Below are 13,456 nucleotides of genomic sequence, written 5' to 3'. Positions count from 1 at the left end.
TTGGAGCATATGATAGCCATGATTCTCCTGTGTCAGAAGAAATCACAGTTAGAAAATGAGCCTCATATTTAAATGTAGGTAAACAGGAAACCTTTTAGATGGTATTTTTTTGACAAGCCACCTATCGCACGTGGAGATGTGGCTCACAGATGTGATTTTCTGTGAAAACAGATTAAGCATCCAGGGTACCGTTTTTTGGGGTTTTTTTGCTACTCACTGTCAGCGACATTAAAGTGCACTTTTGCTTTTGTTATATATCCTATACCAATGGCGCAAAGGTGGGAAGAATTTAGTCTAGATTGTTTTAGATTGAGACACTTTGAGTGGGTGTAAAATTGATTTTCTTGCTGTCTTTGAATGAGCTTAAATGTGAATTTCAGCCCTGAAAAGTTCATGTGGCTACCTCCTTTTTTACTTATCCTGCTTTAAAAAATGCTGGTAAAAATAAGGTGACTTAAAAAAAGCACCAAATTTTGACCCACCCCTTTGTACATCTACATGAAAATTTTGAAGCGTTTTCATGTAGGGCTTCATTAAATATACTGAAGTTATTTTACAAATCAGCCGATTCTGAGGGTTTCATGATATTCTGTGTGTTATGTCCTTATGATAAATGCTCATCTTTCTGTTATTATTTTACAAGGCAGGAAAAATGTGTGATGTTAAAGCCAGCAAACGCTCCTCCAGCACAAATTCTTTGTTTACTCAAAGAGCACAGGAGTCGCCCTTGGCAACCAGCGTTCTTGTTTACCTACCCAGTGTGCCGTCATATGATTGCCATGACAACGATCTCGTTGCTATGCCAATTTTCCAGTGCTATTGTGTCTTTATGCCGGCCGACTGCACCTTTCACCTGCTGCTTTTCCTCATCTCTTCTGATTCTTCCTCTCATCCTTTGCAGTACATCATGTGGGATTCATATTATATGGTTCTATTAAAGTTCACACACACACACACGCACGCACACTCGCACAGATGCTTTGATAAGCTTTGATTCAAAGGCCTTAGTTTGAAATCAGGAGGTGTTTCTGTTCAGTCTGTTTCAAGGATGAGCTTGAATAGGCCTAATGAATGAACAAATGGAAGAAGTGATGGATGGCTAGAGGGATAGGGAAAGGGTCAGTGGATGTAGATCCTGCTACAATCAGCCTGCTCTACAACACAATCCGAAATCAATGGACAAGACGGAGCTGATCAATGAGTTTGTATCACAAGATGGATGGCAACTTAGATGGACAGCAAAAGCACCCTGAGCAGGGCTAGGATTATGATGGATGGATGGATGGATGCAAGGTTATGGATGGATGGATGGATGGATTCAAGGTTATGGAAGACGGTCAGATAAGATAAGATAAGATAAGATAAGATAAGATAAGATAAGATAGATAAGATAGAACTTTATTAATCCCTCGGGTGGGTTCCTCTGGGAAATTCGATTTCCAAAAAAGCACAGCACCGACAGAAGTTACAGAGTTACAGAATATTGTATATATATATATACACACACACACACACACACACATATATATAATACAGAGACAATATAAATAAAATATACGAAGGGGATAAATAGAATAAATAGGAATAAAAAATAAAAATACAAGTGAATTGCACATTTCAAGTATTGAGGTCTATTGCACTGTTGACTATTTACAAAAGTATTGCACAAAAGGTATTGCACAGTGAGGTGAAGAGGCACTACAGCTTAGTTTAGGGGGAAGTTTATGTGTATTTTCCATAAGGTTATGATGATGCTGACAGCTTGAGTCGATAAAAGTGTGGGGTTAAAAGTACATATCATTCCTTCCTTTGCACACCCCTTGTGTGCCCATGTTTGTGTGTGTGTGTGTGTGTGTGTGTGTGTGTGTGTGTGTGTGTGTGTGTGTGTGTGTGTGTGTGTGTGTGTGTGTGTGATGGCCTTGTCTTAGATCAATAGCTTTGTGGTGACAGCTAAGAGCTGATTAATCAAATGTATGGATCAGTCTCTCGCTGCTCTTCCCTCTCTTCAATTACCAGCTTCATTACATTGCCTTAACACCCCACTGGGACCTCTCTCCATTCTTTCTCTCCCCTTCCTCGCTTTCTTCCACCGTACTTCTGTCTTCCTCCTCTCTGTCTCTTCCCATCTTTTTTTCTTCCTCTGTTTTTATCACCGTCTTTCAATAACTATAGCTGTAAACTACATATTATTGAGCTTAAAATCCTATTTTGATTGGCAGGGAGGTATTAATATATACATGGATCCTTTCTGAGACCTATATATAATAATATAATACTATTATTATAATTTCCTCATTACTATTATTATTATTAATGTGTTAAAGAACAAACAGCAAATCTCTGCATATGAATGAAGATTATATTCCTCCACTTTTTAGAGTAATGTACCCACAGATAAGAGCTTTTTGGTGAGATCCATTCCGTTCCTTTTTATTCAATACCTTTTGTTTTTTGCTCTATGTTCTTTATTTGTTCTATTTTGATTAATCTTTTGTTTACAATCAAAAAAGTATATAATTAATAATAAATAGTTTTAGAACTCATTGTGAATTTATTTTGCAAAATGTGAAACTGTACTTGATGAGCGTGTTTTCTTGCTGTATATTTAGATGTCACTTCACTGGCTCATATCTCCTTTAGCCTCGTCTCCTACCTCCATCCCTCCTTTTGATCCAGCCTTCTTTTTTCTCTTCTTGTTTCCTTCTTTTCATCACCTTCATTCTGCAGCTCTGATCCTCCGTCTCTCTGCCCTCCTTTTCTCTTCCTGTGTTTTTATTCCCATCTTTCAGTAACTCCTCATAGACATAAAGTACCTATTTTAAAGGAAATATCACATATTGACTGGCAGTGAGACATAAGTACATGATTTCTTTAACATTATTTATTTCAAACTTTTAGAAGTTATTTTGAAACTAGAATTGTCTTCTATGTCTTTGCGGCTTTGCCCTCCTCCCTTCCTTCCACCCCCCTGCTTCTCTTCTTGCTTTCCTCTTTTCACCGCCATCATTCTGCAGCTCTCCTCCTCTTCCTCCTCCCCCAGCCCATTCCCCTGGCATTAACACTGTGCCTCATTGCCTCAGTGCTATGACTAAGCACTGTGTGTGTTTAGTATGTTTTTGTGCCTATGTGTGCTTCTACGTGTGTGTGTGCGTCAGACCTGTGTTTCTTTCTCTAAATAGCGAACGAATAGGGGGAGACATGGAGAACGTGTGTTTGCACGCGTGCATTAGCATTCATGGCAGTGGATGGGTGTAGTCGTGACATTTTTTAAAGATAGAGCAAGTCACGACTGAATCACGCCCAGCTCCTCCCTCCCGCCCTCCCTCCATCCCCTATTTCTCTTTCTATTCTTTTTGAATCATCCTCTCAGGGGCAGCTCTGCTTTCATCCTCCCACACTCGGTCTCTCTTTCTCGCTCTTCATGTACTACTTCTTTTTCCAGCCTTTCCATTCATTCCCCAGGTTCCTCTTGGCCTTCCACCTGCCCTTTCAGTCGGTCGAAGTTAGGCAGGGTCCCCCAGGTCTCTCTCTTTCTGTCTCTCGTTCAACATCCTTTTATTTTTAGCTGACCGCGCCTGGTCCTGTTACACACTTGTCATTTCACCCCACTACAAAATCTCTCTCTCTCCCTTGCCTCCCCCGCCTCGTCGCCGTATCTCAACCTCCTCTTGTCCCTCATCTAATCCGTAGTTCTTCAGTAATCCTGATCAGCTGGCCTGCATTCTTAATCTCGTCACTTCTCAATCCTCCTCTGTACTCCTGCATGCGTGTGTGAGACAGAGAGGCTGAAAGAGAGAGAGAGAGTGAGAAATCATAGGTAGTAAGACTGTGTGCGTTTGGCAGGGATCAACCAGCCTCGGACAGAGTTCAGACACACCTGTTACCTGCTAACATTCATTTATCTGCTGCTAAAAATAAATCCCACTTGGATACACACAGGAGCCACATAAAAATATCAGCTACAGTCTATTCATCTTTACTTTTACAACAATATTAGTATTTGTGTCTGATTTGTCATTACACTTGATGCTTGTCTGGATTTCAAAACATGCCACAAAAACCGATGTTTTCCCTGACTCAATATCAGACCTTGGTTATGTACACAGGTGTGAATATTCAGCATATAGTTACAGTAATGAGTCTGGGTTATGTTGTTTAAGAGATTTTTGTGCATTTTCCTGGTATTGCTGCCCAGTTGGTGAACAAAAATGATTTTTTTTGCTAAAGTAAATTAAACCCGCCTTTAAAAAAAAAAAAAAAAGGTTCAAAATATTGATTTTACTCTGGTGGAAAGTCAAAATTTCTTTGATGGATACCTGCTGATTTACAAAATACCAATTAATGTTTGAGTAAAATATGTTACCTAAAATGTAATGAAAGTGAAGTCAGTCTTAGAAAACAAATATGTCCAGGAGAGGCTTGTTTATGTTGACCATCCGTATTCCTGCTTGCTTGTCCCTCAGATGAATCGGCCAATCCAGGTGAAACCAGCTGACAGCGAGGGCAGAGGCGGTGAGAAACACGCTTAAACATCCAAACACGTACTCCTGCATTATGTCTTTCTGTCTATGTGACATAATGACATAATGCATTCCCCTTACTGTAAACGTAACCATCCAATCCAAATCTAAATCACTCTAACCAGAACTGTAAAATCAAGCCTGTAATAAACCTTTGACGTTGTGAAGACTGGCCAAAAGGTCCTCACAGTGTACAGATGTCCTTGTTTGCCAGATAGAAGGGTAGGTGTCAAGTTGGATCAGATAGAGATGGAAAGTAGTCAGCGGGGTGCCTGGCAAGTTGCTTTCTATAAATACGCACACATACATACACATTCAGATCACACTCTTTTCATGCCACTTTCCTGGTTTATGGTCTCTGTGGTCAATACTGCAACCTGGTGGACATAAATTGAATCTGCCATAAAAAGATTGTTTTTTTTCTTTTACTGAAGACAGCCTTTACTCTATACCAGCCATGTCGCCAGCATTGGGAATATAACATTGAATTCATAACATTTTCTTCCCTTTCCTCCACACATCCTTGGCCTCTCAGAGGACAGGAAGTTATTTGTGGGCATGCTGGGAAAGCAGCAAAGCGATGAGGACGTCAGAAGGCTGTTTGAGCCCTTTGGCAGCATAGATGAGTGTACTGTCTTGAGAGGGCCTGATGGCACCAGCAAAGGTAAAATGCACTCAAATATAATACCACAAAGTGCTTCATTTCATGCAGTGCCATTTTTATTTTTAATTCAATGACTGTTTGTTACAGGGTGCGCGTTTGTGAAATTCCAAGGACATGCCGAAGCCCAAGCTGCCATCAACAGCTTGCACGGGAGCCGCACAATGCCTGTAAGCAGCATGCACATGATCGCAAAGGATAAAATCCATACGCATAAAACAAACAGACACAACCAAATATGTGTATGTACTTCTAAAGGCTTATACAGTGAACCGCAGGGGAGAGTTTGCATTTTTTGTAGGTAATAATGTAATGTAAATGTATTTGCTTTGGCCCTGCACTGCTCATTGTGCCGGGATAAGCGTGAGTCCCACGAGACTCATAAAGGATTAACTGGATAGAGGAAATGAATGAATCAACACGAAGCCTGGGCCCATTAACACCGAAAATTACTTGCAATTGAAACTTAATTCTGTCTTCACCTCTGTCCTCGCAGGGGGCGTCGTCCAGTCTGGTGGTGAAGTTTGCAGACACAGAGAAGGAGCGGGGGTTGAGGAGGATGCAGCAGGTGGCCTCCCAACTCGGCATCTTCAGCCCCATGACCCTCAATTTCCCCGCCTACAATGCCTACACGCAGGCGGTCAACGCACAGGCAAGCACAAACACACATAAACATTCGCTGTGCTGCACATGCATGCACCAAGTTTGTAAGGGGAGTGCTGTGCTTATGAAAGGATGTAATAAGTTTGAAGAGGCTATCAGTGGTCTAATTCAGGCTAATGTTATTACCCACACAACAGAACATACGTCATCTGGCATTAGCTTTCCCGCAACACACAACCATTAACCCACTGACTCGGGACATAATGGCCTTGTAATTAGATCTCTATTCATCTGTTCCTCCATCACTCCCTCTCCCTGCCCCTTCCTCTCATTTTTCTTTCCCCTTTTTCTCCCACTCTCTCTCTTTTTCCCATACCCATTTAACTGTGTCTTTGTTTTCTCTCACCCTCACTTTTTCTCCCCTCTTTCTCCCTCCTCTCTTCTACCTCTCCATCTCCTTCCTGTCTCTGCTTCCTTCCTTGTCCACAGCTTGTCCAACAGCAGGCCCTGGTTGCCCAGTCAGCGTACTTGTCTCCTGTGGCAACAGTTGCCGCCGTACAGATGCAGCAGATGGCAGCACTCAATGCCAATGGAATCATTGCCACACCCATTACACCCATCACACCATCCTCGGGTAGGCTTACATGCCATGCGTACTTAAATATATTCTTGGATTATTGGATGTATCTTCTAGCTGTACTTGTCAGTTTGTTATAACATCAAACATGATGCATTAGAAAAATAGTCACAACCCTTTTTCCTTTTAATGTTTCATGTTATCGAAAGAAAAGTCTAGATTGCTGCTTCTAGGAGTTTAAAGCATTCAGTTTATATTTTTACAGTGTAAGTCTAGCAAGATGAATCTTTGAATGAAGGTTTGGTTATTGAAGCAGGTGTACTCACATAGGAAATATAGTTAATGTCCTTCGAGATGCAAGATAGGCCTCTTGGTAGCTATCTTAAAAGGCCTCAAGGCACTTCTTTTGAAGTATTATTTTTAATTCATTTTAATTTCGCTGGTCACTGAGACATAAAAACTGCATGCATAGTGTTGCCAGGGAAGTTTTATCTTTTTTAAAGAACAAAGACTTATTCTAGTTCCCTGACTTTGCCCCCAAATGGGGTTTTAAAATCCTGAAAGTTGTACTTCTACTACCATCTTTCTACCACCAGATTTCTCCCATAAATCTAAACGTTTTATTCTTTAAGAGCTGTGTCTCTCATCTCTCTGGTATAGTGAAATATTTGCAATGACAGAGACTCTGTTTTGCTGTGATATCTGTCTGTAGGTACAAACACCCCCCCAACTATTGCAGCAACACCTGTGCCAGCGCTTCCTCCACCAATAGGAGTGAATGGTTACAGCAGCGTGCCAGCTCCCTCCAATGGGCAACAAACAGAAACACTATACACCAATGGCGTTCACCCATATCAAGGTATTTTGATCAAATCATTATGGAGTGTAGAGATATGTTTACTACTGTGATGTTGTGATGAGGACCGGACCCAAATTGCAGGACGCAAAGCAGACAAAGTGAATAAGACTAAACACAATAACAGAGACATAGAAAACAAAAATACAAACAGAAACCAAGAACTCAATAAACACTACATAAACTCCAGGTCCATTACAGATATAGAAATAAAATAAATCACAAGAATTTATTAATATATTGCCTTTTTTTAAATTCTCCTTTTTTTTAAATTTCATATCCCCAGCTCAGAGTCCAGCAGCAGCCTTGGACCCACTACAGCAGGCCTACGCAGGCATGCAGCACTACACAGGTTGGTGTATGCGCAGATCACAGAACTGATCACTTATAATCATCTGAATTCTTCATAGATATTAATTTCTGTGTGCTTTGCTTACATTAAGATAGACGAGGCATGCAAACAAAATCAGTAGTAAATACATCTGCTCAAAAGCCACTGAAGATGATGTGACAGATGTTCACCATATGCATGTCCTTGTAAATCAAAGTTGCACATATGGATCAATTACACGTGGCTCTAAAAATCACGTTAGCTTCAGTGAAGTCATACACATATCTAATCCATATTCAGCCGTATTATTATTAATGCATATGTGTGTTTCCCAGCCGACGTCTCAGGGAGGAGGTTAAATCAAGATGAGCAGACTTGTGACTTTGTTATGAATGTGTCTGCTCTCAGACTGTCAAGGATAAAAGGACAGTTTGATTGACTGAATTCATTTTGTTTTGATTTATCCAATTTAATTAAGACACAAAAGGCTGGCAATAATGTAACACAGGACATATCATGTGTACATGATTCAATATCAAGGGGAGATGTAATGCGTGTACAGGCTCAGATCAACAGTGTCATTGTCTGGTGAACTTATTCCACTCGTATGTTACAGTTAATAGTTTTCACCTTCAGCAGAAGACGTTTCAGCTCGAACAGAGTGACTCTATTGGACGCTCCTATGTTGCCACTCGTTGTTGTGGTCCAATCATATTTTGTTGCTCCCTGTCTCTCCCAATAGCGGCGTACCCTGCTGCGTACGGATTGGTCGGGCAGCCGTTCCCCCAGCAGCCAACACTTGTTGCCCAGCAACACCAGCAGCCCCAGCAACAGCAGCAGAGAGAAGGTGATGTGGTTTCCTTTCTGGCCGGGACCACGCCCCTCTCTCCAGTGATCTTATTTAAAGTTTTTTTTATTGCAAAGTTTTTACAGCCTGAGATCATTTATCAAACTCTGTCTACTGTGTGGATGCGTGCGTGTGTGTGTGGGTGTGTGTTAGGTCCAGAGGGGTGTAACATCTTCATCTACCACCTGCCTCAGGAGTTCAGTGACTCTGAGATGCTGCAGATGTTCCTGCCTTTTGGCAATGTCATCTCAGCCAAGGTGTTTGTGGACCGTGCCACCAACCAGAGCAAATGCTTCGGTGAGAAATGCAGACGGGGGAGAAAGGGGGAGGGAATGGGGGAGGACCGGTTTATCAGAGCGAAGAAAGGACAAGTGGAAAAAGTCATTGGCTGATGAAATACTGTGTTAATTAATGCGTGTAAACCCGCCTGACAAAATGACTAAAGTTAGCATTTTGCCTGTCTTTCAGGATTTGTGAGTTTTGACAACCCAGCCAGCGCTCAGGCCGCCATCCAGGCCATGAATGGCTTCCAGATTGGCATGAAGAGACTGAAAGTGCAGCTCAAAAGGCCGAAAGATGCCAACCGCCCATACTAAGTGACTACTGAGAGGATGAAGAACAAGTGAAGAGAGGTGAGGAGGTGGAGAGCAGGTGAAGAGTGGCACAATATGAGACAAGTGAGCCTTAGTATAGAGACAGAGTGCAATCAAGTCCCGCCCAAAGCAAACTAAGGCTAAAACAGTGAAACTCGTTAGTGTGGTGCAGGCATATTGTTACTGATATCCAGTGTCAGTTTTATTGGATGCTCCTCAGATGTTTACAGGACTGTGAATCATATTCAGAAAATGCTGCATTTGTATATACAATTACTTTTACACAATATAATGTTTAAAAAACTAAAATTAATACTGAAATAACTTTTTTAAAGTGTATTTTTAACTGAAAAAAATAAACCCAGTTTGACAGCTTTATTAAACTAAATTAAAAAGAAAATTAAAATTAAAAGACATATTTAATATTTAAAACCAAGGATAATATTAAAAAAAATAAAAAACTATAATAAATATGACGAGTCCAGTGGGCGTGGTTTTCAGAGTAAGACGCATTGCGCTCTGTCTCTGTGTTGGGGAGCAAGCGGATAAATTTGGGTTAGTGAGGAAAAAAAAGTGTACAAGGTAACTTAGACTTGACAGTGCACAGCTAACTGACGGGGAAAGCTTTAACCTGACATTTCAGTGAAATATGCTTTGGGTAACTTACAGAAAAACAGCTTAATCAACTCAAGAAGAGTAATTATACTAAAATATTGTTTCCCTTTTTTATTTTCTTTGACAATCTTATTTATTTTCTTTCCTGCTGTTTTGATCTTTTCCTGAAACACCCAAGAACCTTCCGTCCAATCATAATTCACGAGGACCCCATCGCTATGGCAATGGTTGCCTAGTGACCGATAAAGCCCCGACCCCCCCTTCCTCTCACATTGTTGTAAGTTGATTGGTTGGCCTGTGTTTGGGTTGCTGTGGCGATTGATTGCCTGTGTTGGTTGCCCTTGGCAATTTTTGTTCTGTCACCTCGAGCAACCAGCCATGCGTTGACCTGCATGTCCTGTTGCTGTAGTGACCACAGACTGTGTTTGGTGCATTGTGACTTTATTTTGTATTGACCTGTGCACATACTGATCAATAACTATCAATAGCCCGGACTGTACTCAGAATCAACTGATTCGATTGGATACTTGATACTTTGAATCATTTTATAGTAATTTGATCAATTCTGTAGCAACGCTCGTTACTCTTTTCAGCCTCGTTTTTGATCAGTTTCTGTAGTGTTCTGTTTGGTGTGTTTATTATTTGAACAAATGGTTTGGGTAAAGTAGTGAGCGTGGGCATCTGTGTGTACGTATGTGTCTGTGTTACACTGTTAGCGTGTAATACAGGAGAGCGTAATCCTCGTTGTATTGGTGTCTGTACAGAAAGGTGTGCAGAGGCTTCCACGGTGGACTGCTGGAGAAAGCTAGAGCAGAAATACAGTTTACTGCAAATTACATTTACTTGTTTTATTATATTATGCAACATACAGTGGCCGTACATGTTGGAACAGAGGCCATGATGTGGTTGAACAGAGCTCTAAATATGGCCACAGACTGGTCCAAAGTATGGGCTACACAGGCCAGAAGAGAGACAGACAAGGTTACTTTCATTTTACTGACAAAGGCACACTGTACTTTGGAGCGAGCATGCATTTTGTTGAGCTGTGCTCTGATAGGCTGAGTTTTTAATCCTGGATTGTGATTTATTACAGTGTTTGATGTGCCACTTTAGTTTTTTGCTCCTTCGTTTTTCTCTCCTGAGCCATTTTCACACATGAACTCCAGACAGAGTCGGGAGAAACAGGTCACCACATTTCCGAACATGCCCTTCATTACATAGGCCACTTAGGACTCGCTGGAACTAGTAGTAGTGATGGTGAATTCACTGGCCAATTACATTCTATAGTTATACCTACAGGATATGTTTATTTTATATAATTAAGATGAGCACTTAGGTGCATTATGTAAGTCTTCCAGATTTTGCGATACAGGCTAACTTTCATCTGGAGTCCCTGGCAGTTTGAGGGCATTCATAGGCAGGAAAAAAAAGCAAAGATCCAAGGGCACCTAAGCACAGGTAAGAGTCATAATCATATGAACGATAAAACAAAGACATAAACAAAGAAAGACAACATATTAAACACTTATAAAAACTCTCATACAGACACAAAGAGCATTAACACAATTACAAAAGCAGCGACCTGCAACACACTAAATCCGCTTACGTCACGTTTGATTGACATGGACTTTGTACCGGAGAGCAGGCAATTTAAACACTGTTTCAATTTTTCACATTGCACCTATTCCGCGTCATTTCTAGAAAAGTTCAGCGCTGCGGTGCATGTGTGAAAACAGCTTTTTATATATATATCCCTATCACTTCTTTTGTGCTCTTTTCTCCCTCTTCCCCTCACCACCTCCTTGCTCCTCTTCTTCTTTTCCCTCCTCTCTCTGTCAGGTTTTTTTCTTTCTGCTTCTCTCCCCTCCAGTCTCTTCTTTCTATCCCTCTAGCTCGTGTTTTGAGGTAAAGGGTATGTGGTTACCATGGTGGTATATAAAAAAAAAAAACTGTGAAAAAAAGTGCCTCTTGCTTATTGGAGAACAGCCTTCAACTATAGGAATTCTGGGAGAAAAATAACAAGAGAGATTGTGACGTAAATGTAATCCTCCACAAACCCGTAACCTTTACCAGAGAGCAGAAAATGTGTAGCTGCTGTCAGGTCGGTGTTTGGAGGCACTTTCAAATGGCAGCACACATTATAAATAAAGGATTCAGCTTCTATTTCTAGACAAGCTTTTACATAACAAATCCTTGTGGGTAATAAGAAGGCCATGTAATACCTCGGTATAATACAAAAAGTTGTGGCCACTTCTTTATCCTGATTAAAATGATCACCCAGAATTTCTATACTGCAAATGCCAGAGAGTGATGCATGTTGGTAGTAGTGTTTGCTTGCTATGAATCGAGGCACATGTTCATAAGGACACAGAGACATAAGTGCATACTTCTAGATTCTGTAGACTTACTAACACACACACACACATTTACATCCAAACACACACCTACAGTCCCACAGTAACACATTTGAGTGATTTTCACTGTATTGAGTTGCATGATCCAGGCACTGTGTGTGTATGTGTTTAAAGCACCATGAGTTACCGCTGCTGAAAGACAGAATGATGCTTTCTTGTTTGACGCACTCACCTGAGACTGAAGCTAAGCGAAGCTAGCAGCATCCTGAGGTGCAGTTTTCTGCAGGAAGTGTGGCAGTCAGGCCTACACAGGAGTCTTGTTTGACAAGCTGTGAAGATCAGAGAGAAACGCAGAGCCTCAGAGTATTTATAACTCTAACAGATCCTCCCTCCTTCTCTGTCCCTCTCTCCTTTTATCACTCCCTCTACCCTCCAACTCTCCTGCCTTCACAGGTGACCTTTCAGAGTCCAGCCGAGGAGGAATCCCAGGGTTCATTGTGCTTTCAGACTGTCTGCTGCCTGTGAGCGTACGCGGACTGCAGCCACACTCACGCAAACACACAAACATACATCAACACCGAACCTCATAGGGTTCGTGGCTGATATGTACATAAAATGCACAAAAACACACACACACACTTGCTGACACTTACACAAATACACACGCGAGTCAGTAATCTCACCCATACGGCCGAGACCTTGGTTTGACCGTAGTCTGTGTGGAACAGGGTGTTTAGTACAGCTAAGACAACTCAGACCAAGTGAGAAGGGTGAAATCAACCTGCTGATATATCACTCCAATAGACTTTAACTTGTCTATACCATGTCTAATACATGACAAATATAGAGGGACCGATGTTTCATAATAAAAACTCAAGAAAATACAAAAAAAGACGACTAAATGAGTAGGTTAGAGAGACTTTGGAGAAGATCCTAATGACCTGTAAATAGTTTAGTTTACAAAGAGCAGCATTTAAAAAACAAGAAAAATGCAAAAAGAATACTACTTTAGATAAACACTGAGCAGGACACAGCAACATTATTATTATTATTATTATTATCATTATTATTATTATTACCACTAGTAACATCATCATCTTCATGAAAGGAAAATACATTCCAAATTGTAAAATGGGAAATCACTAACCTATTTTAAATTTCTACTTAGACTTTAGGTGAAACACGGGGGAGGGAGGGATTGCACTTTTATTCGGGAGGTTTTAATATTTGAGCTATTTTTTATTTATTTACTAATTTATCAATTATTTTGTTTATTGGGAGAAAAGGGGGTTTGAGTGGGTTGCAATATTTTGATTTAGGATTTTCTAGAGGAAAAAAAAACAACTTTTGAGGGTCTGTCTCTCTCACTTCTTGCAATCGAGTAATTATAATGTATGTATTAATTATTACAGCAATTATATTTATTTCTAATTTATTGAATCCTGTTTTTGATCCACTCTCTTTTTAAGTTTAAATAAAAAGTATCATACTAAAATGTC

General features: G+C 40.6%; 1 protein-coding gene across 5 annotated transcripts in view; it reads left to right on the top strand.

Annotated features, from left to right (window-relative positions):
• celf3b (cugbp, Elav-like family member 3b) overlaps positions 1-13,456 on the top strand; it is a 33,119-nt gene extending 19,663 nt beyond the window's left edge. For 2 of the 5 annotated variants that reach the window (XM_086311671.1, XM_086311674.1), the window contains 11 exons: positions 4,464-4,512; positions 5,056-5,184; positions 5,272-5,351; positions 5,678-5,833; positions 6,274-6,418; positions 7,074-7,220; positions 7,504-7,569; positions 8,291-8,395; positions 8,549-8,692; positions 8,864-9,027; positions 12,411-13,456. In XM_086311671.1, coding sequence (XP_086167797.1) covers positions 4,464-4,512; positions 5,056-5,184; positions 5,272-5,351; positions 5,678-5,833; positions 6,274-6,418; positions 7,074-7,220; positions 7,504-7,569; positions 8,291-8,395; positions 8,549-8,692; positions 8,864-8,991 — 1,149 coding nt within the window. In that variant the 3' untranslated portion in view covers positions 8,992-9,027; positions 12,411-13,456. Of the gene's footprint in view, positions 1-4,463; positions 4,513-5,055; positions 5,185-5,271; positions 5,352-5,677; positions 5,834-6,273; positions 6,419-7,073; positions 7,221-7,503; positions 7,570-8,290; positions 8,396-8,548; positions 8,693-8,863; positions 9,028-9,781 lie in introns of all 5 variants that reach the window. The other 3 variants (XR_015131533.1, XR_015131532.1, XM_086311672.1) reach the window with 3 other exon arrangements.

This window comes from Aulonocara sp. 'chitande type north' Nkhata Bay, linkage group LG11 (genome assembly GCF_057382095.1).
Source record: "Aulonocara sp. 'chitande type north' Nkhata Bay isolate Kocher_YH1m ecotype deep benthic linkage group LG11, A_spYH_male_GT1.1, whole genome shotgun sequence".
Lineage (NCBI taxonomy): Eukaryota > Metazoa > Chordata > Actinopteri > Cichliformes > Cichlidae > Aulonocara > Aulonocara sp. 'chitande type north' Nkhata Bay.
The sequence above is the reverse complement of the archived record's forward strand: the minus strand, read 5'-3'. Positions and strand labels throughout refer to the sequence as shown.